Source organism: Chiloscyllium plagiosum, unplaced genomic scaffold, assembly GCF_037043375.1.
Source record: "Chiloscyllium plagiosum isolate Xiang-an unplaced genomic scaffold, Cpla_swu_hap1 HiC_scaffold_4, whole genome shotgun sequence".
NCBI lineage: Eukaryota > Metazoa > Chordata > Chondrichthyes > Orectolobiformes > Hemiscylliidae > Chiloscyllium > Chiloscyllium plagiosum.
The window spans coordinates 46,493,633-46,520,720 of record NW_028270142.1 but is presented as its reverse complement, the minus strand read 5'-3'; the positions used below and the strand labels follow the sequence as shown (position 1 = coordinate 46,520,720).

At 40.5% G+C, this 27,088-nt stretch overlaps 1 protein-coding gene across 3 annotated transcripts in view; it reads left to right on the top strand.

Annotated features, from left to right (window-relative positions):
- Window positions 1-19,231, top strand: part of znf516 (zinc finger protein 516) — a 157,674-nt gene extending 138,443 nt beyond the window's left edge. For 2 of the 3 annotated variants that reach the window (XM_087986224.1, XM_087986225.1), the window contains exons 6-7: window positions 1,321-1,356; window positions 14,316-19,231. In XM_087986224.1, coding sequence (XP_087842350.1) covers window positions 1,321-1,356; window positions 14,316-14,542 — 263 coding nt within the window. In that variant the 3' untranslated portion in view covers window positions 14,543-19,231. Of the gene's footprint in view, window positions 1-1,320; window positions 1,357-5,372; window positions 5,437-14,315 lie in introns of all 3 variants that reach the window. The other variant, XM_087986226.1, reaches the window with a different exon arrangement.
- The last annotated feature ends 7,857 nt before the right edge of the window (window positions 19,232-27,088 follow it).

The window sequence follows — 27,088 nt, the reverse complement described above, 5'->3', positions numbered from 1 at the left end:
CCCCCCCCCACTTACCTTCCAACATCAGCAAAACTGTTTGCAGTTCTCCACGGTGGCACAGTGGTTAGCACTGCTGCCTCGCAGCGCCAGAGCCCCGGGTTCAATTCCCGACTCAGGCGACTGACTGTGTGGAGTTTGCACGTTCTCCCCGTGTCTGCGTGGGTTTCCTCCGGGTGCTCCGGTTTCCTCCCACAGTCCAAAGATGTGCAGGTTAGGTGAATTGGCCATACTAAATTGCCCGTAGTGTTAGGTAAGGGGTAAATGTAGGGGGTATGGGTGGGTTTCGCTTCGGCGGGTCGGTGTGGACTTGTTGGGCCGAAGGGCCTGTTTCCACACTGTAATCTAATCTAAATCTAAATCTAATCTAATCTAAATATGTTCTTACCAACCATGTGAAGTTCTATCTATTTTGCAAGAAATGAACAATAGATTTTAATTTTTTTGTGGCTTTGTTAATTTGCAGTGTAATTGGTACTAATTTATGAATCTGTGCAGTCAGACCCCTTTGCTCCATTCTAAGAGGCATTTGACCAGAGATAAGGTAACTTATGTGAAATTCCAGCCCTCAATATTTTCACATCATGCAATTTATGATGTAACTGTTTGTATTAATTCTGCTAATATCATTGGAAGATGTCCTCTGGAAGATATCTTTCAGAATTCTGCATTGTTCTTTATAATGCAATGGAAAGATACCTAATTCCTGAGTGGGAGGCCCAACTCTTTCTAACATCTCACAGTCAAGCCAAGTTTCAACCTTTGTGGTACTGGTCTCCAGCTGTGCATTTTCCAGATTAAACTAAGTGGATTGCCCAAAGCTTTGACAAAGGGTCAGTTAGATTTGAAACGTCAGCTCTTTTCTCTACTTACAGATGCTGCCAGACCTGCTGAGATTTTCCAGCATTTTCTCTTTTGGCCTTAAAATTACATTGATAGCTAACAGCCAATACTAGCTAAACTCAGCATTTTCAACCTGGTGCTTTAGCAGAGTCTTTATATTTTCATTTTCACTACTGCTTTGCTTCTGAAATATGTAATAAATTGTAATAAATATTCATACAGCAGTATTCACAGAATGATATATGGCAAAGGATTATATGTATGTTTGAAATTTACTTTTACTTTAAGTGATAGTCTCTATACCCTTTCAGTATTAAACGTGTTCATTTACAAAATCAGCCCACTTCACAGAAGCCCTATTGAAATTATCTTCTACAGTGACTGTTTATAAAGCACAATTGACAGATATGTAATAACATGAAACATGCAATATTCTCCATGGAAACTAAAACATATTAATCTTTGTATTTTTTGTTTCAGTGCAAAAGTCCTTCTGCAGTCCTCAAGTGGCAACAGGCAAGTGGTCTATTTCTCCAGTACTAGTTCACTTTTTGAGCTAGAATTATTCATTGAGTCACGGAGTCATATAGTACAGAAGAGACCCTTTGGCCCATTCATATTTTTTCCACACAGCCTTTCAGAAAGCAGTTGCTCAAGTAAATGAACTTCCATTTCCCATCATCCAAAACATATTCAGATTTGAATCAGTCATAAAATAATTTTATCTGGTCATTTCATGGCTAAAACCTATTTAGGCTGATTCGCAAGTGGATTGTTTATATTTAACATGACTTGTTATCCTACTTTCCTTGCGTAAGAAAGGGCATTTGAGAGGCAGTAAATCTCATTTGATGATTTATCTTTCCATGGTATTCCACAATAACTCCATAAGATCATTATCAAAATTCTAAAGTAACAGCAATGATTATTGGAAGGTGATTCTTGGAAATTGAGACTGCCTTGGTAGCATCATAATTGCCTGATCAATGTAGGTCTTTTTGAATTGATGTTGTCATTCATCAGCAATGGATCGTTCACTTATTTTACACTTTGATAATCACTCACCTTTCCTGCGGTGTCAGTTCTAATCAATGGGACACAGGCTTGTGACAAATCCCTTCTGCTCATTACCCTATAGATGATGTTGTTCATCACTGCATTATTTATCCTCAGTGCTGTAGATCTGAAGACTTAAAATCTGGAGTTTGTCGAAAGACACAGAGCTAATGACCTTCCATAGATTGAGAACTGCTTATGGACGTATGTGCCTCAGTCACAGTTCAGTGGGTAGCACTTGTGCCTCTGAGTCTGGAGGTCATGAGTTCAAGTCCCACTCCAGAGATTTGCTAGCTGTAGTCTAGCTCAGTACATTAATGAAGGAATCCGGCATTAACCCAAGGCATTGTCTACACTCTCAGGTGAATAGAGAAGATTTCATTGGTGCTATTTTGCAGAAAAGCAGGGTAAATTCTCCCCAGTGTCCTGGTCATCATCGATCCTCAACCAACATCACTAAAAACCAGATCATTTGGTCACGATCACAGTTTCATTTGTGGGACCTTGCTGTGCATAAATCTAATGCCACTTTTTTTAATACATTACAATGATGACACTTCAAAAGTGCTTCAGTGACTGGAAAGTGCGTTGAGACTTCCAGCGATTGTGAGCAATGCTGTAGAAATGCAGTTACTGCTTTAGTGCTTAATGAAACTTCTCGTGATATATCCAAGATGCAGTCAGGTATTCTGCTCAACTGCCACGGCTCCAGCAACAATGTAATGTTTCCATACCAGCAGGCACGCAATAGTAATGATTTAATTATTAACAACTTTAAGAAGTTTGAGACAAGTGTGACTTATTATAGAACACTGATCACTATCTTTAGCTAAATTATACTTTATGATAAGTTGTTCCCTTTGGAATTGTACATCCGCCTGCTGTAAGTGATTCAACTTTGCAAAGAAATTATGCACAAAAACATTTACTGATTTAGTACAGGAAATTCAGAATTTAAGAAAGGAAGAATTTTCAATTTTCTTCACTCTTTAAAATAATCCTTATGTTGAATATACAATCAAGTTAATCGGAATATGACCATTTGTCATAAGAGATTGGTCATAAATGAACTTTCCAATTCCTGTTAATATTTATGATTTTAAGGTCTTTAGCTCTTTTACTTTTAATGTACAATGATTTTATGACTCCAAAGTATCCAGTTTTCACTGTGACATGCATTTTTTGTTTTGATCTTAATATAATTTGAGAATTTTAAATGCAGAAAGTAATTGCAAGGTTGGACAGATGGGCTTTTGTGCTTTGTACAGACCACTTCAATTAGAAGCAGCTAGATTCAATTCTGAATTTGCTTCTGTTACTCTACGGACTAGCAGAAAATCTATTTTAATTTTGCTGCAAAAATGATTGCCCATATAGATAGTCTATTTTTAGCAACTGCCACGGTAGAAATGTTTTCATTTTAAGAAAAACTGTGATGGTTAATAGTTGTGCTTTATTAAGTTCAAAGATCTGCTGTGTTTAGTGGGGGTTGGGGTGAGTGGTAAAAGATCTCCATGACATTGGCATGAACCCAAACTGAAGAGAAGAGAGAAAACATCTTTCTGAAGATGGAGTGACTGATCTTAGTGTTCCTTGTTCTGTAGCGAAGCATAAATCTGCGTAGTACTTAGTGGAGACTTTTATCTTGTAACTTCAACCCTGACTTCCACTCATAGACATCAAGTAAAAAGAAGGCAGAGGTTCACACTCCTACATACAAGAATGTTATTGAATCTGTGTCACTAGTTGTACATTTTATCTCCACAATGGATAAATAGAATACAGCCTCCCACCACACACACATACATTTACACATGCAGAGCCATTTTCAACCAACATCACAACGACCTATTTTTGCACTCTTCTTTACTCTCACAATGAATGGACCAGAAGAAAATTGAACAAAGCATGCATGCTGCAAAACTATGAATGTAACTATGGACAAGAGACATTGTGATGAGAGGCAATCACATAGAGTTGGTTCTGATGGGACCATGCTTTCTCCATCCCACTGACAGAAACGTCAGACTTGACCCCACTAATCCCGAGGTCCTGCAGCCACATTGCACTGGGAGCAGCTTTAAATGTCTCAAAGTGAAACCTCAGCCCCTATCTGAGAGAGGGAACCGCCAAGAAATTGACCGGTGTCTTTCGTGATCACAGCTGGGACTACAGAGGAAGAAGAGTCAGGGCAGTACGGTGGCTCAGTGGTTAACACTGCTGCCTCACAGCACCAGGGACCCAGGTTCGATTCTCACCTCAGGCGACTGTCTGCGTGGAGTTTGTTCATTCTCCCCATGTCTGCTTGGGTTTCCTCCGGGTGCTCCAGTTTCCTCCCACAGTCTAAAGATATGCAGGCAAGGTGAATTGGCCAAGCTAAATTGCCCATAGTGTTAGGTGCATTAGTCAGGGGTAAATATAGGTTAGGGGAATGGGTCTGGGTGAGTTACTCTTCGGAGGGTCGATGTGGACTTGTTGGGCCAAAGGGCCAGTTTCCATACTGTAGGGGATCTAATCTAAGAGTCATAGAGCTCGGACTCATGGGTTTGGCAGTGTGTTTGCAGCAAGTGGGCATTGTGATGTGTGGGGGTGAGCTTAGAGATGGGGGTGAAGCATAAATAACAGTGTAGACCCCATTGGCTGAGTGACCCATTTCTGAACTTTCCATTTCTTTGCAAAAGAGAAAGCGATTTCCATGCTGCAGTATGATGCAATGGTCTAGACTTCCCAGTTATAACTGCCACTCACCCAACTGGCAATATAACCCCTCATCCACCTTGGCCTCTACTCCCTCACCCACTCAACACCCTAACCCCTAACCACCTGGTATCCTTGCACTTATCATATGCACATTCCTTCTGTCAGGAGCTCTGAAAGTGGCTTCAGGAGCCTTCATTCCTGGAATTATCATCTAAAAGGAGTGTGTGGTTTTAACACAGCTCCATGCCAGTGCTGGACCTGACTGCTAGAGCTGGGAATGTTCCTGGCCCAGATGTTCAAACAGAAGAATCCTCCAAAGTTGTGTGTGTGTTTTTTTTAATCCAATCAGCATCAGGAGTAGGGTTTTCAATTCTGCTTGAAAGATCCAAGCCAAAGTGCTATAAACAACACTGAAGCTCAGTTACATATAACCCAATTTTTGTTTAAAACCTATTTCCAGTTTTGTTGAAAGATCAATCCTGAAACATTATCTCTGTTTCTCTCAGAGTAGACGCTGTCTGGTCACTTTCAGCACTTTCGTCTTTATTTTCGATTTTCAGCTTTCACAGCATTTTTGCTCTGGAAAGTTGCCTTGATCTTTTAGTTATGGCTCATACTGCATTTAATAATTTTTGTTACGAGTTCCATTTTTCCATATTAATGTTCTTTCCTATGCTGGTTTTGATCACTTGAAGAGCTGTGAATTTTCCAGCGTACTTTCATAATGGCCCTTGATTTAGTTTTACCCTTTCTCCCTTTCTCTTGACCTTTCCCAGGAGCTGAGCCGACGGCAAAAGATTGGGAAGAAGTGTTTAGCAATGATGGTCTAGCCGTCAAGAGGTGAGGTGCACAATTGACGGATCCTGTGATCTTCTGCAAGCTATCAGTTTTTATGTTCTTAGCAAGGACTTTGCTGTAGACATTTTCTGCTATACCAGCTGTTATTCCCATCCTGAACCATCTTCCAGCCTATTTGAGTTGATACAAAATTTTGCAGTCCATAAGTTGTGCCAAGTACTGTTCATCTATCTCCCCTTTCTTCACTGAACTCCATTGGCTGCTGGCCAGGCACTGCCCTAGCGTAACAGTTTACATTCTTCCTTTCAAATCCCTCTATGGCCATGGCCCACCGTATCTTGGTAATCTCCTCTAAACCCCACAACACTTTGGTATCTCTGCATATCTCCCCCCACATCCCCCAGCCCCGCATGCCCCCAATACTGGCCTCTTGCATGTATCATAACTTAATTGTTTTGCCGCCGGTGGCTGTGCCTTCAATTGTCTGGTCTTGAGCTCTGGAATTTCTCTCCTCAAAGCACTCCACCTCCCTCTCCTCTGTTAAGGTGCTGCTTATACCTTACTTCTTTTACCAAGCTATATTGGTATCTTTCAATGGCCCAGTGCTAAAGTTTGATTAATGATCGTCTTGTGGACCATCTTAAGATGGGTTGCTCCGTTAAGCATTATATCAATGAAACTTTGTTATATCTGCGACCATCCAGTCCACTTCAATGAAGCTACAGAATTCACTGTTCTCTCCTCAGCATCTTTTCTATGTGCCCTGTCCTTACACAAAAATGAAAAACATAAACATTAAAATCTCAGAGCTAAGATGTTTCTAATGAGGTGGCATGACAAAGGTTCTTCGTAGCACCATTGCAATCGGATATTTGAATTTGCTTCCTGACTTGGAACTGTTAATGTTCGGATGACATTTTGTTAAGCTTTGATGGACAGAAAACATCTTCCTGTGAGATATTTTCTTATAGTGATATGAATCAGTACCAGTGGAAAGCTATTCATGAGTGCAATAGCACAAAGGTTGCTGGGCTTGTAATACTGTGATTTTCACTTCAATTGTAGAAGCTTATTTTTGTGATAACTGTAGTGCAGCAGTAGTTTTACATGAAAATGGTATCAGGTGTAAAGGTCCCATTAGCAGACGTTCCACTTGGAAAGGAAAAGGAAAATAATATAGTGTTGGAGCCAATGCTAAATCCCATTATGCCCAGTGTAAAACGTGTTTAATTACAAAGGCTTTACATTGCCAAAACAGGCCATTTGACCCATCTTTTCTGCTGCTATCTATGTTCTGCACGTACCTCCTAATACCCCTCTCCATTGAACACTGTCAGTCTTATGCTTGAATAGCTTTCACATGGGCACCCACTGCAGTTTGAGACAATAAGATCATCAAACGTAGGAGCAGATGTAGACCATCCAGCCCAGTTTGTTCTGCTATTCAATTAGATCCCTGCTGATGTGATAACCATCAACTCCACTTTCCTGCCTTTTCCCCATAATCCTTGATTCCCTTACTGATTAAAAATCTATTGATCACAGCCCAGAAAATGCACAAAGATCCAGCTTCGACAGCCCTCTGTGGCAAAGACTGCCACAGATTATATTGAAAAATAACAAAGGACTTCTGTCAATATTTATCCATGATTTAGCATCATTAAAACAGATTAGTGTCACTATCACAGTTTCACTACTTATGGAGGCTTGTGGTGTGCAAATTGGATTTTTTTTTTATTCATTCATGGGACGTTGCTACATTGTTTCACTAACTATACTTAAAAATTTGTTATTATTGTCATGAAAGACGCTATTATATCCTTCCACTTCTTCTTCCCTCATGTTGATCTAATTTCCCTTTAAATATATCTATATAATTCACCCATTCACTGTGGTAATGTGTACCACATTCTCACTACTCTTCTGGTGAAGACGATTTTCATGAATGCACTTTATGCAGTTATTAATTACTATCTTATGCTTATAGCTGCTAGTTACAGTCAGCGGGCTCCAGAGGTTAATGATTGCCTCATAATAAAGCTATATCTCCACAGTACTGCTTAAGACAGCAACAGATAAAGTCTGTGTAACAATAAAGGAATTGTAAGAAGAACTCAGCAGGTTAGTCTTTCCTTGAGTGAGAGAGTGATAGAGAAACAGAGCCTTTGGTTTAACTCCTCCATGTCGACCAGATATCCTATATAAATCTAGACCCATTTGCCAGCATTTGGCCCATATCCCTCTGAACCCTTCCTATTCATATACCCATCCAGATACCTTTTAAGTGTTGTAATCGTACCAGCCTCCACCATTTCCTCTGGCAGCTCATTCCATAATTCACTGTCTGCATAAACAAGTTCTCCCTTCGGTTACTTTTAAATCTTTCCCCTCTCACCCATTGATAGAGGTGAGAGGAGAGAGATTTAAAAAAGACATGAGGGTTTTTTTTTTAAACATAGAGGGCGGTCCGTGTGTGGAATGAACTTCCTGAGGAAATGGTGAATGTGAGTACAATTACAACGTTCAAAAGACATTTGGATAAGTACATGAATAGGAAAGTTTTAGAGGGATATGGACCAGGAGCAGGCAGGTGGGATAAGTTCAGTTTGGGATTATGTTGGGATGGAGTGGTTGAACTGAGCGGTTTGTTTCCATGCTGTGTGACTGTATATGGGCATTGCCTGCTGGGCCTGGAGAGAGTGGGAGTGAGCTACCTTCTTGAACTACTGCAGTCCTTGGTGTGTAAGGACATCACAATGCTGTTGGGAAGGGAGTTCTTGGATTCCAAATCAGGTTGGATTGTGGCTTGGAGGGAACTTTCAGATGATGGTGCCCCCATGTTTCTCTTGCCCTTGTCTTACTAGCTGGTAGAGGTTGTGCATTTGGGTGCTGTCACATGAGCCTTATTGAATTACTGTAGTGCATCTTGTAGATGGTTAATGCTACTGAATGGTGGTGGAGAAAGTTAATATTGCAGGTGGTTGATGGGATGCCAGTCAAGCAGGCCTTTTTTTCCCTTGATGGTGTCAATCTTCCAGAATGTTGTTGAAGCTTCACTCATTCAGACAAATGGGGAGTCTTCTATCACATTTCTGACTTGAGAATAGTGAACAGACTTTGGGGATTCAGGAGCTGAGTTATTTGTGGCAGAATTTCTATGCTCTGACCTGGCTTTGTAGCTACAGTATTTATATACAGGTACACAATCCTTGTTCTGAGATCCTTGGGGACAGTTGTTTTTTGGATTTCAGAATTTTTCAGATTTCAGAATAAATTATGTTTTCACAGTGAAATAAAATAACCTAACAGCAGACCCACATGTGACTAGTACGAGCACTGAGACACAGTTGACGCCAACCAGTGCTGGGCCACGCCTCCATGTCACCTCTGAGAGATGTGGGTAAAGTGGATATGGAGTTGGGTCACCTATTCTCATGCCAAACAAAACTTCATGAACAAACTTTGGATTTCGGAGCTTTTTGGATTTTGGATAAAGGATTGTGTACCTGTACTAAGTCCAATTTAGTTTCTAGTCAATGGTTAATGCCAGTATATTGAGGTTTCCTAGAGAATAATGCCATTGAACATCAAGATCTGGTTTGGACTTGTCATGCATTTTGTGTACAGGACATAATGGACGAATTTGCTCATTGCTGGGCAAATGCCAATGTTGTTGCAGTACTGGAACAGCTTAGTTCAGGGTGTCAGGGAAGCCAGTTATGGAGAACAACTTATCAATATTATTGACTAAATGTCACCAGAGCCCATAGGCTGTGTAGTTTCCAATGCCTTCACCAAATTCTTGTGGAGAAAACTAAATTTGTTGAAGATTGACATCTGTGATGTAGGAGATCTCTGGAGGAAGTTTAGATGGATCACTTACTTGGTTCTTCTGGCTGAAAATGAAAATACTTTAACCTTGTCCTTTGCTCTAATGTGCTGGGCTCCCCTGTATTTGAGAATGGACATATTGTGGAGCCTACATCTCATGTTAATTGTTTCATTGTGCACCACCACTCACAACTATTTAAGACAGGGCTGCAGAGCTTCGTTCTGATGAGTTGTGGAGGGTTGTGGAGTCCCTGTTATTTGCTGCTTCCACTGTCTGGCACGCAAATCTCCCTGTATTATAGCTTCACTCAGTTATCATCTCATTTTAAGAAATGCCTGATGCTGCACCTGGCATGTCCTCCTGCACTCTTCATTGAATCAGGATTGATCTCCCAGCTTGATGGTAATAGTAGAGTGGGAGATATGCCAAGCCATGAGATTGTGGTTGACTACAGCTATGTTGTTGCTGATGGTCCACAGCACCTAATGGATGCCCTGTCTTCAGTTGCCAGATATGTTTGAAATATGTACCATTTAGCACAGTGCATAGTGCCACATAACAGATGGAAAGTATCCTCAGTTTGAATAAAGGACTTCATTTTCATCCTGTCAACACCGTCATGGATCCATACACCTGCAGTGGTAAATTGGTGAAGATGAGGTCCAACAGTTTATTTTTTTTGCTTGTTGATTGCCTCACCAGTCACCACAGACCGAATCTAACAGCCAAACCGTTTAGGATTTGACTGGCTTAGACAGTGCTGGTACTACTAAAGTACTTTTTGTGAAAGATATTGAAGTCTCTCACATTCTGTGTGCTTGCCCCCTTCAGTGCTTCCTCTAATTGGTGTTGAACATGGAGGAGGACTGATTAATTAGCTAAGGGGTTGGTAGATAGTAATCAGCAGGAGGTTTCCTTCCTCATGTTTAGCCTGATACCATGGTATTCCTTGGGGTTTGGGGTCAATATTGAGGACTCACAACTGCTCACTGGCTGTATACCACTGTGCCTTCACTTCTGGTGGGTCTGTCCTGCCAGTGCTAAATAGATGGTGAAGATGTTAGCTGGGACATTGTCTGTAAGGTATGATTCCATGAGTATGATTATGTTGCTTGACTAGCCTGTGAGACAGCTTTCCCATGTTTGGCACAAGCCCCCAGATGTTAGTAAGCAAGACTTTGCTGGTTGACAGAGCTGTTCTTGCCATTGTCAATGCCAGGTTCATTTCTTTCTTTAATCTTTATTGTGATTTGCTAGGCCAATTCAGAAGACAGTTAAGAGTGAACTGCATTGCTCTGGGTCTAGATTCACAGTTCAGACCCTCAGCTAAAGGACATTAGAGGCTCAGATGGTTTTTATAACAATTGCCATGAGGTTAGCTTTTTATTAGAGATTTTATTCACTTCAAATTTCATTATTTGCTATTTTGGCATTCAAACTCATGTCTCCAGAGCCTTAGGTTGCTAGTATTACCATCATTACCTCATCCTATTATCCATGGAAAGGGAAACAGATTTAATGTTTCAATGACCTTTTATTGAAACCAGATAATGGAATCTTTACTGTTACGGAGCTATAGTGTTACAAAGGATTAGACAGGGGTACAGGGATGAAAAAGACCATTTTAGCCCATCTGGTCAGCACTAGAGTTGGAAAACAGAATGCATACATTAATTGAAAAGCAGAATATGTGGATGTTGGAAAATCGAAATAAAATCAGATAATGCTGGAAATACTCAAGAGGTCTGGCAGCCTCTATGGAGAGAGTAACAGAATGAATGACCTTTCATTGGGAAAACTAGTGCCAACCAGATGGGCTAAAATGGTCTGTTCCATCCCTTTACATTTGTTGATTCCTCTGTAGTACCAAAGCTCTGTAACAATATAGATTCCATTACCCTGCTCACATAAGAAAAGATAACAATTTTCAAATGCGTTTTTGAGGTGATTGTTCATTTGATTAGAATAAGAAATGACTTGTAAAAATGATTCTGTATGAGTTAATTGAATCCTAGTGCTTGAGATCAATGGAACCTTCCAATACTGAACATGAGTAATTGAACCAAGATACATTAGTGACCTAAATTCTCAAATGGCTGCATTCTCTATCCTTCTGAATTCTGTTCATTACCCTGTCAATTTCTTTGTATTCGTATTCTGCACTGACTTTTTTTTAACCTATCTGTGGCTTTCATTCTTTACTAAAGTAAAGCACACCTTCCTATGATACAATTAAGTTATTTGGAGAACATTCCTATTCTGATGTCTTCTTTTATCTCATTATGTCAGTGACCAGCTTTTTGATTGATCAAGTGGAAAGTGTTTGGGCAGCTGTGCTATGTACTTGGAGGCTTGAGTTTGAATCCCAACCTGAGCTGGTGTTCAAGATTTCAGCTCCTGTCAGATTATGATACCTTGAAATTAGCTAGATCATTAAGCATGGAAAACAGAGAGTAGTACAAACAAAAATTATTGAAGAGTAACTGTGTACCTGAAGCAGATAAATTCATACCTGATATAATGAAGAACAACTGTGGTGTGGTGACAGAGGGCAAATGAACAAGTAGAGAGCAAAGTTGTTAAAATAGACAAAGAATATGTGTCAAGATATTAATTGGAATTTAGGAGAATGAGTGGTGGTTTCATTGATTCGATTCCCTACAGTGTGGAAACAGGCCCTTCGGCCCAACCAGTCCACACCAGCCCTCCGAAGAGTAACCCACCCAGACCCATTTCCCTTCTGACTAATGCATCTAACACTATGGGCAATTTAGCATGGCCAATTCACCTGACTTGCACATCTTTGGACTGTGGGAGGAAACCGGAGCATCCGGAGGGAACCCAAGCAGACACGGGGAGAATGTGCAAACTCCACACAGACAGTCGCTCAAGGTTGGAATCAAACCTGGGACCCTGGTGCTGTGAGGCAGCAGTGCTAACCACTGAGCCACTGTGCCACCCCACTGGTGGGAAGTGCTTAACACCGTAGATCCTGAGAAGATATTTTGGGGAATGAAGAATTCAGGGGAAAATCTGTGTGAGAGTTTTCTCTGTCAGAGATTCAATAGATTTAAGTCAGTGATGGAGTGGAGTAGTCACAGCAAAGTCAAACCTGCAAATTTGGAGATCTCAGTGGAATGAGAGGAAAAGCTAGAGAGCTGGGCGCATGGTGAACCGCAGAGTGTGATTATTCCCTGGTCCAACCCTCCTAACTCCCTCTAGAGATGCCTGTATTTTCTTTCTTTCCCATCTCCATCCAAAAGTAACTCCCTGTTTGTATTGCAGCTTTCTTCTTTGTCATGGGCCATGAGTGTTTCTGGTTAAAGATCAGTCTGCCACCGAGACTCTCAGTGATGCTGAATGATTAACTAACGAGACGCTGCTTGCAGGAATTCTCAAACCACTCTTCCAACCTTTTCTTGTCCCTGCTGTGCAATGCTTCTTTTCTTTGAACTTGAAAGTTTTACCACTGAGGGTGGTAGGAACAGTTTTAACCTGACTCATTCAATATTACCAGAGTAAGAACAGAAAATGTTGGAAATACTCAGCAAATCTGGCAGAGTTAGCAAGCTGGACTTTCTGAGGAGCAGCAGTTTCAGGCACATATCTACTCTGGTCCATCTTTCTGTAAAAGAAGGAAGCGTTGCATTTCTGAGAGGAGATTCTGATCAGCACTCCCTGTCAAGCCATTAGTACATAAGGTCAGGGTGCTGGAGGGTGAGGTGCCAGATACTTTACTTAATTACTTTGAAACCCTCCAAAGTTTTCAATGTAATTTGAGACTTTCAGACATTCCAGGCATATAGGAAATGTCCTGTGGAATCTTGCATTTCCTGGGCAGTGCATTGAGAACCTGCTATCATGGGGACTCCACAGCATCCTCATGTTTAACTTCTATTGACACCAGAATAATGGCTGTCTGGCCAGCAGAAAATCTGCCCCAGTATTTCAAGGTTTTGTCAGAACTGGGAAGATTTAGGAATTGAGCAAGGGGTGTATACAATGACCAGGTCATCTATGTTTGTGGTAGTAGAAGCAAAATACTGCAGTTGCTAGGAATCTGAAATTAAAACAGAAAATGCTGGAGAAAATGTGCAGGTCTGGTAGCATCTGTGGAGAGATAAGCAAAACTGAGTTAACGTTTCATGTCCAAAGACTGCTTTGGAACTGAAGTTCTGGAGGACAGTCATTAAACTCTGTTCAAATGCTGCCAGACATGTTGAGTTTCTCCCTCACTTTCTGTGCTTATACTTTATTTTGTGATCTCGATCGAAGAATAAACACTGGCCAGGGATCTCGGAATAATTCTCCTACTCTTATTCAAAATAGTACCATGGGATCTTGTTAATCCACCCAAGCAACATGTGGGCCCTCAGTTTAAACAGCTCATTCAATCAGCATCTCCAACAGCACACTTCCTGTATACTTGATATTCATGCGAGCCCCAGAGTGGGAATTGAACTGAAAACTTGAGAATTGAAGGCAAGAGTTCTCCCACTGAGCCACAACTAATATAAATGTAAGAGAAGTAAAAATGTCTATGTATATGTAATGATTCCATATTGTCTTCAGAACTTCTCTTGTATTAGATGTTTCTAAGCAGTTCAATATTGCCTTCCTGTATATAACAATAAGATGTTAAAAATTTGATGTATATTCTGCACTTGCTGCACATTAGAGATTTACAGTCACATTTTATACTTGAGCACATGCTGATTCACCATAACAGCAACGTGCAGTTTTTGTAGCGCATTTAACATTACAAAGCATTCTAAAGTGCTTCATCGGTGTGTAAACAAAGAACATTAGATACAAAGCCATGAGGAGATGTTAGGACAGATGACCAAAAACTTGGTCAAAGAGATGTGTCTTAAAGGAAAAGAGAGGGAAATAATGAAGCAGAAAGCTTTAAGTGCAATATTCAAAGTTTGGATCTTTGCATTTGAAGGAATACCACACAAGAGCAGCCGACTCATTCCAGATATAAACAGAAACTGCTGTAAGCACACAGCAGGCTATTCAACATCTGAGAAATGAATTTTTTTTTGGAATTGTGACTCTAACATCACTTTTCTATTCTGTCCTTCAGCAGAGAGACCTTTCCAGTGCAGATACTGTCCGTACAGTGCTTCGCAGAAGGGGAACCTGAAAACCCATGTACAATGTGTTCATCACGTGCCATTTGACAACACCCAGTATCCAGATCGACGGTTCAGACTCTCACGGAGTGATGTGGATCTCTACAGGACAATGAATAAACAGTTTGGTCATTTTTCAACAGATTGCCAGGCTACAGGAACAACAGTACTGGATTAATGCCCATTCTCAATCTGCAAATTTCAGGAAATTTCCTTCCACTTTCAGTGGGGACAGAATATGGGTCACAATGACACTGTCTCTTCAGGGTTCGAAGACTGCAGGAACAATCTTTAAGTGCTAACATGACCCAAGAGTTGAATGTCTGTTCTTTTCGTGATGAATGACTGCAGCTCAACAGACTACTGGTCTGCAAATGGAATGCTAAAAAGCTGTCCATCCAGATTGCATATTGATTATTCCCATTGAGGATCTGACTGGTTAAATCCTCATTATTTTTGACACATGGTCCTGCTTTTTGATCTTTCTTTCAATGTTGATGGACTTTGGAAACTCAGCCAATGCTTTGAACTGGACAATGTGAATCTAATGCTAGGTGCTAGTGTTAGAAACACACGCAATTTATCCCTTACCATATCGTTATAACTTATTGCAAAACAAAGTCAAAATTGATCAAAGATACATTCATATATTTTTCTTGAAATTTATGGCACTCTTTTGGCAAAAATAATTTGTGTTAAAAACTGTATTGCAGGCCACGTCAACAGGAAGCAGTCTTGCTATCTGCTGAAAGGTACTAAATGTTAACATGAGCTCATTCTTACAAAATTTTAATGACATATCAAATACAGATTGAATTTGAATAATCCTTTACTCAGTCACTTTTCAGGATATTTTACACAAACCATTATTTTCACTGCAAAAGCAAAGTTTGACACACACAAGCCAGAGGGAAAAAAAATCCAAGTAAGAAAAGCTGTCCTGGGTTTAATCTTGTTGTGAGATAAAACAACAGCAATGGTCATCAGTTGAACACTAAGATCTGAAATGTCAACTCATTGTTTTAATGCTCAGGACTGTCCTGCAAGGTTACTTTACTTACCCAAAAAGTTTTTGTTCTTATGTTGCAACATGTCGCTAACCTTTTATGCTCAAAAAGACTTGTTTTACCTGTTCTATTTTGGCTATTCACTTCAGAAATTTTTGCCTGATTTGGGATCACAGAATGCAAAGAGAAGCATCAGTGTACAATATAGAGAATTTTGATTTAATACAGGCAATTCCAGAAGCCCACAATTTCTCCGTTAATGTTACATTTAAGGACTGCTTATTAACAAGAATGTGTGAACAATGTGTATGATAGCAATTTTATTTACGTGAGTAACAGTTGAAGCACCAGCCAATTACAACCTAAGGAGTCTGTAAAATATCTCAAGCAGCGATGGTTCTGCTTTGCAAGTACACTTCTCTCGGATGCAATTTAATGCCATGCATAATGTGAAACAGAAAGACTCAACACCAGTAAAGAGAGCAACGATTGCCTACACATACTCCAACGAATACTGTAAGTGTGACATTGAGACTTACTGCTTTGTGGAGATGGAATAAATCCAGTTCTATTTCTCCTGCATTGGATTCCAAGAATTTTACTGACTCTTTGAAGATTCTGTTCCATCCATTTTGTATGGAGGCTCATGCCTCACAAGTTTAAAAGCACATATGAGGAAATATGTTGTTTCTCACTGTCAGTCTTTACAGAGTATTGGTTCATTTTAACCAAAGCTGCCCATTGAGAAACTGAGGTTTGAGTGTAATGTTGATTTTGTGGCTGTCCCCTTCTTATTGCCCGCTTTGGAGTTTATAATTAGGTGGAGTGCAATTCAAACTAGTCTCATCAATATAATAATGGGCAGGTTAGTTTAAAATTGACCCCTGATATCAAGTAATAGTGACTAGATACGCTTCTTCACTGAAATTATCTCTTTAAAAAAACATTTTTTTGATTAAAAACATGACCAACTAAAATAATTCCCTGTGATTTACCCTTTAATATATGAACATAATACAGGAAGTAGGAACTGCATTAATCCATTTGGCCCATTGCATCTGCTCCATCATTGAACACAATCATTGCTGACCTCAATTCCACCTTCCTGCATGTACACCTTAACTACTTTAGGGCCTAAAACTTGATTGATGCTAGTCTTAAATATATTTAACTGCTGAGCATCCACAGTTCTAAAGACGAATCTTGGGACTTGAAACATTAACTGTGTTTCTCTCTCCCCAGACGCTGCCAGACCGGCTGAATCTCTTCAGCATCTGTTTTTATTTCAGATTAGTATTTTGCTTTTACTCGAGCATCCACAGTTACTTGCTACCATGATTTCCAAATATTCACAACCGCCTGAGTGAAGAAATGTCTTCCTGGCTCAGTCCTAAGTTTCCAAACTCTCTGTGATGTTGTATTCTAGTTTCCCCAGTCAGGGATATGATTTTCTTCGTGTGTCATGGCACCTAAAAATCTTAAATGTTCAATTCGAGCACCTCTCATTCTGAATAAAGCCTTAATGACCACCAAAGAGCTTTCTTCTAAAGGGAGATATGGGGCAATGTTTTACAAAGGAAGCTGTTATGATCTAGAATACACTACTTTAAAAGGATATTGCAAGCAGATTCTATAGTAACTTTCAGAAGGGCATTTGGTAAATAGTTGAAGCAAGAAAATATTGCAGGACTGTGGAGAATGAGCAGTAGAATGAAAATAATTGCGTAGATCTTTCAAAGAGCCAGGTACGGTGTGCCAAATAATCTGTTCCTGCGCTCCATTATTTTCCTGCTAACTGGGTTCTTGGAGGTAACAGTGTGTTGGAAGATTACTGCTCTAATGTAGTCTGTTATGTAGACTTTCCTGGTCAAATTAACCTGAAAATCTTGTTAAATTATTTAGGAAACTATCTAAATGTTGCCCGTCACTGTGCAGAGGTTTACTTTAGGCAAAGTTGCCATCATCTGAGAGGATCATAGGGCTGTTCTCTCATTAGAGAGAGACAACTGATGGCAGTTTAACCTGAGGGTCCTCATGCCTCAGGTGAGAGGCAAGATGAGCTTCAACTGGAGTATTTTGTTCTAATCTGGACACAACACTTCATAAAAGGATGTGCAGGCATTGGTGTTCCTGGAGGAAAGAAGATACTTATAAAAGTGTGCAAAGTCATGTGAGAAACTGTTCCCCTTGGTGTAACTGAGAACCAGAGGATGGTGACTAAGGAGATTGGCAAAAGAAGCAAAAAAGGAGAAACCTCTTTCACAGCGAGTGGTTAGGATGCACAGATGCACAGGTTGCAGAATTTGGTAAAGGAAGATTCGGTTGAGGTTTTCAAAAAAAGAATTGCATAATTAATTAAAGGAAAAAAAGATTGTAGACAACAAGGCAACAGAGAGGAAGTGGGTCTCAATGAGTTGCTCTAATAAGAAACAAGTGTAGACAAGATGGGCAGAATAATCTGCTGCGTTGTGGTCACTCTAAGATTCTACAAACATAGAAACAGGCGGAGGCTACTTAGCTGCTCAAGTCTAGTCAGCAGTTCAATTAAACCGTGACTGATTTCCAGTTTTGAAACTTTTGGTTGATTCTCCAGTCTCAACACCTTTCCTTGGCAAAGAGTTCCAGTTTTTCACCACCATTTTAGTGAAGGTCCTTCCTGATGTCACCTCTGAACAGTTAACACCTGACGTTTGGTTTATGGCCCCTTGTTCAGGACTGTTCACAGGAAAGGTAGGTTTCTATCTATCCTATCAGCTCTCTTTATTTCCTTAAACATCACTTAGTTCACCACTTCGTCTTAGCCACTCAAAAAGTCACTGCAGATCCTGTGGAAACTGACCAGTGTGGGAACTCTTCGTGTGTGAGATGGATGTGAGAGTTAATCCTCTCGACCCAAACAGCTCAGTTATATACATACTTGCAGACATGCACATACACAATTACACATTCACAGACAAACACACAAAATGCATTTCTGCTTTTTATTTACATTTTTGAATTATATTCGCATGTTCCATTTCTTCTCATTGTAATTTTTTGTTCTAGCACTTATTAAATTTTATGTCCCTCTTATAAAACAATCAACCATACATAAAGTAATATCCAAAATGAAGCAAGTTAGAAGCCCAAGGTGCAGTATCTTCCCTCATCATCTATTCCCGTGCACACTGTCATGACCAATCTCATGGAAAATTACGTGTGATTAAGTTAGGAATAGCCAGAAATCAACAAAAACTTGATCAATAATACCTCAAACTATTTTTTAAGAAGCTGTATGCATTTTTTTTTTGTTACCACACTTTGTATATTTCCTTCGATATTTTTCTGTTTTCAATATAGCATATAGTATTATGTGGAGCACAAAGTGTAATGATGCAACATTCCATTTTGAGTGAAGTCTAACTAAAGGTAGAAATATTTGGTGAGAGCAGAGAAGATAGTTTATCCACACTTAGTATAAGAATCAAGCTCAGGAGATTGAAACTTCTTTCTTCCCCCCTTTTACTCCCCACCTTGCTGGTTTGATTGTAACTTCTATCAAGAACCTTTTATTAATATCAATAGTTTCAATAAGTTATGTAAATTAATTTCAATTGTAGTTTATGGCATGACAAAGGTTAATTTTTTCTCCCTGCAGAATTGTGTTGCAATGTTATTTTACTATCATTTTATTGGAGTGTTAGATCCATATATTTAATGCTGTTTATGTTTGGTATTTATTCTGTTGTTATCGTTTTTCAAAAAAAAACACTTTTAATCCATGCATTTTGATTTAGTATAATTTTAATTCTTGGATTTTCCACTTTTCTGGATTAGTGTGTAAACATTTCTTTGTCTGTTTCCACATTAAAGATTTATGTAATCCACGTGTTGCCCTTGTTTATACATTGCTGATTCCCCAGTGGTCTAATATTCTAATTGTGATGCTGTGAAATGGCAATCTTTGGAGTGGCAAGTTAAACCATTGCTCCATCTGGAGTCTCAGTTGGGTGTAAATGATCCCACAGCACGATTTCAAGGATAAACAGGGGAGTTCCTACCAGTGCCCTGGTAGGCCAGTATTTCACTCTTAGCTAACATCACTGATGATCTGGTCAGTATCAGGTTACTCTTTGTGGGAATGTGCAAATTTTTACCATATAAGAGAGGCCAGGATTTATGGATGATGGAGTTTTCCCTTGTCATCCTTCAGAGAGCGGGCAATCACATCGCTGCTGATACTGGCTGCCTCCCAGTTGGCTTACCCCTCACTCAGGAGTTCCCCAGTTCTAGTTATGCCAGAAGTTATAGTAGTTCGGACTGGGTGTGCAAGCAATCCCCAGACTCCCATGTCCTGGATTTCCAGGGCAGGAGGGAAGGTGAGACCTGGTTACCATGGGAATGTGTGGAAGGAGTATTGGAAGAATTGGGGGTGAGAGTGTTGGTGGAGAGGCTGAAGAGCAGGAGCATCGGCACAGGCCAGATCTTATAGGGGGTAACTGGTGTTGAAAGAAGATTGTTGATTGACGACGCTTCCCAACCGGAGACTGAACAGAATGACTTTCTGAGCTTCATCCTGTCCCTGGACACCATCAGTATTGGGCTCCACCTGGTGTCTTCAGTTCCATCCTCTGCCCCATCCCACCCCAAGCCTCCATATCTCATTTTTACTCAGAGGAACCTAGCAGCTGATAGGCCTTCCTGGATATCTTGTTCAATTCTGTCTCACATCTCGCCGTAGCCCATGTTGCTCAGATGCCCATAAGATTTTGTCCTCATATCTAAATGCAAGTAACATTTGAAATAAAGAAGATGAACTGAGCATCAATAGAGAAAAATAAGTATGATCTGGTAGCGACACAAAGACATGGTTGCAGGATTAGATGGATTGGTTCTTGAATGTAGAAAGACCTTGGACATTTAGGAAGCCAGAAAGAGGTGTTAATTCAGATAAATGCAAGGTGTTGCATTTTGGTAAGACAAACCAGAACAGGACTTACACAGTTAATGATAGGGCCCTGGGGAATACTGTCAAACAGAGACACCTAGGCGTGCAGACACATAGTTCCTTGAAAGTAGCGTCACAGGTAGACAGGGTGGTGAAGAAGTTATTGGCACTTTTGCCTTCATTGCTCAAGTCACTGAGCACAGGAGTTAGGACATCATGTTATGGCTGTACAAGACATTGGTAAGGCCACATTTGGAGTATTGAGTACAATTCTGGTTGTCCTGACAGGAAGGATGTATTTAATTGGAAAGGGTGCAAAAGAGATTTACAAGGATGTTATCCAGACTGTTGACTCAATGTTATCAGCATGAAGGTATTAAAAGGGATAGTTCTAAAGTCACCAACTGAATACCTTCCAACTGCTAAGGAAAATTTCAAAGGACTGATCACTTTCGTTGGTTAACTAGAAAGATTAAAGATAGTATCAGATTTAAAGGTGAAGTATATAATTGTGTAAAGAAAAGTGGAAGGTCAGAAGATTGGATACAATGTAAAAGACAGCAAGAATGAAAAGTAAGAAAGAGGGTAATACTAGAGTACAAGAGAAAACTGGTCAGAAATGTAGCAAAATGAGGGAATGGGTCTGGGTTGGTGTGGACTTGTTGGGCCATAGGACCTGTTTCCACACTATAGGGAATCTAAGTTCAATCTGTTGGAGTCGCAGAGAAAGTAACATGCTTTGAATAAAGGAGATTCAGTGAAGGTACTGCACTTAGATATCTGGAAGGCATTTGATAAAGTGCCACATCAAAGAATTTTGTGGAAAGTTGTAGCCCATGTTTAGGGGATAGTGTATTAAAATTAGTTGACCAGCAGGAAGCAAAGCGTAGTCAAAAATGGGTCTTTTTATACTTGGCAAGATATAATGAATTCTGTGCCATGGTCAGTGCTGGAACATCAACTGATTCCAACCTATTTAAATGACTTTGATAAAGGGACAAAAGGTTTGCTAAATTTGCTGATGATACAAAGATAGGAAGAGACATTGAGAAGAAGACATACAAGGCTGCAATAAGATGTAGATAGATTATGTGAATGGCAATAATCAGACAAAGGAGTATACCATGGAAAAATTATGAAATGGTCCATTTTAGCAGGATGAATAAAAATGAAGCATAATACCTAAACATTGCAAGATTGCAGGGCTCTGAGATCTCAATGTGCTAGTGCATGAATTGCAAAGGCAAGTATACAAGTACAGCAAATAGTAATTACGAAAGCTAATATATTTTTGTTTATTGTAAGGAGAGTTGAACACAAAAGTAGGGAGGTTATGTTTCAGGTATCCAGGGCACAAGTGAGACCACATCTGGAATTGTGTCCAGTAATGGTTACTGTTATGGTCCCAACTGATGAGCTTACTGGGGAAGCAAATGCTCGACTGTAATCTGGTTTGATGAATCAGATCTTTCTTTCTTTTTGGTTTTATTGAGGTGATCTTTCACAGAAACATAAGCAGGCAATGCTGCACATTTGGCTGTAGCAATTAAACAAAAAAAGTAAACAATAGAAAAAAGCCAACAATTATATATATATAACACAAGTTTAAAGATTTCAAAGCACATGGTTTAATACAATCCCATTCATCCCAATAGCACTTGCTACTAGTACTCACAAGAGAGAAAATTCCCTTCACTATCTCATCTATAAGGCTTATATTACCTGATACTTAAATTCTTCCTTGAGTCTTCATACAACTGAGCTTAGACATTCTTCGCTTCAAATAACCCCTCAGGGTTTTAACCAAACACTTTTGATTTAGAGCTTTCGAGTAAACTTCTTACATTGAGTTAACCTATTTTTATATAAGGCTGAAACTTTCGCAGAAATCTTCAGCCAGAAGTGCTGAATGGATAATCTACCTCAGCCTCCTCCAATGGTCCCAGCATTACAGATATCAGTCTTCAACCAATTTGATTCATTTCATGTGCTATCAAGAAACTGAATACTGTAAAGGACCCTGACAACATTCTGGCAATACTGGTGAAGACTTGTGCTCCAGAACTTGCTGCTCCCCTCGCCAAGCTGTTCCAGTGAAATTACAACACTGGTATCTACTCGACAATGTGGAAAATTGCCTATATATGTCCTGTACACAAAAAGCAGGACAAATCCAACCCGGCCAATTACCGCCTCATTAGTCTACACTTGATCATCAGTAAAGTGATGGAAGGTGTCATTAACAGTGCTAGCAAGAAGCACCTGCTCAGCAATAATCTGCTCAGTGACACCCAGTTTGGGTTCCGCTGGGACAAAAGAGCTGAATTTCAGAGGTGAGATGAGAGTGACAGCTGTTGACATCAAGGCTGCATGCGACCAAGTGTGGCATCAAGGAGCCCTGGCAAAACTAGAATCAATGGGTATCAGGGGGCAAACTCTCCAGTGGTTAGAGTCATACCTATCACATAGGAAGATGGCGTGGTTGTTGGAGGTCAATCAACTCATCTCCAGGACATCTCTACAGGAGTTCCTCAGGGTAGTGTCCTTGACCCAATCATCTTCAGCTGCTTTATCAATGGCATTCCCTCCAACATGATGTCAGAAGTGGAAATGTTTGCTGATGATTGCACAATGTTCAGCATCACTTGTGACTCCTTAGAAACTGACGCAGTCCATGCCAAACACAACATGATCTGGACAATATCCAGGCTCGGTGGCAAGTAACAGGCATGCCAAACAAATACCATTATAACCATCAAACCAATAAGAGACAATCCAACCACTACCCCTTGACATTCAACAATGTTACTGTCACTGAATCATCCGCTGTCAACATCCTGAATATTATCATTGACCAGAAACTCAACTGGACTCACCACATAAACACAGTGGCTGCAAGAGCAGGTCAGAAGCTAGGAATACTGTGGGAAGTAACTCATCTCTTGACTCCTGAAAGCCTGTCCACCATCTGGGTGTGATGGAATACTCCCCACTTGCCTGTATGAATGCAGCCCCAACAACACTCCAAAAGCTTTAAACCATCCAAGCAGCCCACATGATTTGCGCCACATCCACAAGCATCCATTCCCTCCACCACTGATGCTCAGTATCAGCAGTGTTTACTATCTACAAGATGCACTGCAGAAATTCATGGAAGATACTTAGACAGCGCCTTCCAAACCCATGACTATTTCCACCTAGAAGGACAAGGGCAGCAGATATATGGGAACAACACCACTTTTAACTTTCTCTCCAAGCCACTCAACCCTCAGTAGGTGAACTGCAGTGGTTCAAGAAAACAACTCACCACCACCTTCTCAAGGGCAACTAGGGATAGGCAATAAATGCTGGCCAGCCAGCGACAGCCAAATCGCACAAATGAATAAATAAAAGAAGCAATTCCAAGCACAGTGGTTTTCATCTTTCAATTTTAGCCAGAACATCTGCTAAATGAAACTAAAAAGGATTTCTAAACTATCAGTGTGTCCCCTAAGCCAAAATAAAACACAGTTTCAGGTTTTTTTAAATGTCTAAATGTATTTCAAACTGTTATGTTTAATTATGTTTCATGACCCCAGTGTCTATTGTAACAACTAATAGAATTTATATCCTTGTGTCCAGGAGTTAGATATTGTAACATTGTCACTTCTTTGAATAGATACTTAAAAAGTAAAAATGTTTATGACGGAAAAATGGGAGCCAGTGAGATTTAGGGATAATTGGACAGATCTTTTAAAGAGCTGACATGGGGGATCCAAGATGGCGGCGATCCAGGAGGATCGCAATGAAGAACTTCACACCTCAGCACAAGCGGGACAAATTTCTAACCTGCTTAACCTGAACTATCGCAATATCCTGGGACTCTAGAAAGGTCGTGGAGTCCCAGGAAGCTGTGAAAAATGGACTTACCTTCATTTTTGCCGTCCAGAGATGCCGAAGAAGGGAGGAGGAGTGTCCGAGGCCAGGCCCACAGCCAGCCTGCAGGATCCTCAGACTCGATTACCTACCTGGCGAAGAGCTCGTGAAATCTCACGAGATGCTAGGTAAGCAAATAGAGGAGAAGCTGGCCCCGAGCTCTATCAAGCTGCAGAAGCTAGGAGACCTGGAAAAGAGGACGGATAAGATTGAGCACAGAGTCACAATGGTGGAAGCTGATGCCAGTTCCTCCAAGGATAGGATCCAAGCCTTGGAGACACAGGTCTGTAGTTTGCACGACCAAGTGGATGATCTTGAGAACAGAGGCAGAAGAAAAAAAATTCAGATCGTTGGTCTGCCTGAGGGTAAGGAAAGCAAGCAGCCTGCAGAATTTATTGAGGACTGGCAGCCGAAATTCCTTAACTTGGAGGTTGGCATGAGAGGCTTGAAGATCGAGAGGGCTCACAGGGTCGCAGTACGGAGATCAGGTCTGGGTCAACGCCCTCATCCTCTCCCGGTGCGGTTTCACCACTACAGAGATAAGGAGAGAATCATGGAAGCTTCCAGAATCTAGGGGAAGTATCCGAAGGCCCTAATTTACAAGGGCTCTAAGATCATGTTCTTCCAGGACTTCTCAGCTGTGGTGATCCAGAAGAAAAAATCCTATGATGATGTCAAGAGAAGACTGAGGGAGCTTGGGATCCAGAACTCTCCAAGGTATCCAGCGGTGTTTCGGTTCACCTTAGATGGATCCGTACATCTCTTTGACATGTTGGAGAAGGCAAGAGACTTTGTGCACAAATTAACCTAATCTGAACAATTTAGTATGTACACATAGTAGTGTTGTTTGGGTATGCCTTTGTTTTTTTTAAAAAAAGAGAGGAAGTCTGGTTGGAGCTTTCTTTTCCTATTCTTTTTCTTTTGGTAATAATTTGGTTTAAACTATGTTTGGTGGCAGTTGAGATGTGTATTTTCAATTTCTAAGTTGTTTTATCAAAGGATGGGTGGAATATTTGTCCCTTTTTTCTTTAAAAAAATTCTTTATTCATTTGCTATTCTATGGTGTATTTACTTTCTTTTCTGCTTGTGTTTGCGGTGTGGCTATAGCTAGGAGAAGGGAAAATCGTTGGGATGGCTAGGTGCCTACTTATGGGCAGTTTTGAGATGGGTAGTTTCCCCCTTTGGGCAGGGCGTGAGTTCCCCTGTTCAGTGCCGTTGGTGCTTTATATGTTGGTTTGTTTTTTGATTTTTGTTGTTTTTAATCTTTGATAGTTTTGTAGGTTTGTTAAATGTAGTGGCTTTAGTTTATGTTCGATGGATCATGTGACACTAAGGCTCAGCGATTTTTGGTTCAAGTTCCTCCTCTTTGGAATTTAAATGTTACTGCAGAAGGTTATGGCTAATGACTTGTTTTAAATGGTGTACCTGGAACATCAAGGGGAGTCACTCACCAAATAAAAGAAAGAAGGTACTTTTGAATCTTTGAAAGGAGAAGGTGGATATTGCTTTGTGACACGAGACACACTTCAATGATAGGGAGCATTTTAAACTACAGCAGAATGGCTTTGATCGGGTTTACTTTTCATCATTTAATGCCAGAAGTAGGGGAGTGGCTATATTGGGTAGGAGGAATCTCCCATTTAAATTACTAGAGTGTGTTAAAGAGACACACAAGAGGTTTGTAATTCTTAAAGCCTGATAAATGCGGAAGAATATGGTGTTTTAAATGTTTATTGCCCTCCAACTCATCCCCTCAAATGTTTGGTAGATGTGTTTTCTAAACTGATAAGTCTCGAGTCCCGGCACATCATTATAGGGGGAGATTATAACTGATCCCATAGTAGACAGGTTGCCAAAAGGCCCCCCTGATACCCTCCATACATACTAAACAATTAGTGGATCTGTGTGTAGAGTTCGGTTTGGTGAACATTTGGAGGTGTCTACACCCTACAGGCAGGGATTTTATGTTTTTTTCCAATCCACACAGATGTCACACCAGGATTAATTTTTTTCTGACCCCTGTGGCAACCCTGAATTTGGTTGCTTCTTGTACAATTGGTTATATTACCATCTCCGATCATGCTCCAATGTACCTGTTGGTTAATGTTAAGGACATTACTGTGGGTCTGAGACACTAGCAAATGGATCCCTTTATCCTCAAGAATAATAAGTTTGTGGAATATTTCTCTAGGGAATTCCGGGCATTCCTAGGCATTAACTCAGGCTTGGTTAGTAGCCCATACTTCCTTTGGGAAACTGCCAAAGCCTATACCAGGGGTTAGTTATTTCCTACTCTGCCAGTAGGAAGCAGCAGAATGGTGAGCAGCAACGTCTCCTCAAAACACGGTTGAAGGCAGCCGAGAAGGCTTACTTTGACAGGCCCTCGTTGATCAAACTACAGAGGATTACGGCGCTGCGGTCTGCATCGAATTCCATGCTCATGCAGACAGCAAAGAAGGACCCTACTTTTGCAAGATTATATGAGCATGGCGATAGGTCCGGCAATACTCACAAGCCATTACAGCGATTAGGGAACGGTCTGGGAACCTAACATATGATTCCAAAAAGATTAATGTGACATTCCAGAGCTTTTACTCTAAGTTATACCAATCTGAGGGTTGTGAGGAGGGGCAGGCCAAAATTGAATTTTTTTTAAGGATCTGGAGCTCCCTGGGGTGACCCCCAAACAAGAGTCCTTTCTCTTTGCCCCTTCATCAGAGCAGGAGATGCAGGAAGCTGTGAAGCAGCTTCAGAATGGAAAGTGCCCAGTCCTGACAGACCTCCCAGCGAATTTATAAACATATTGTCAGGCCCGATGCTTAGTATGTTTAATGACTCATGCAGCCATGATTGTCTCCTGTCATCTCTGTGATGC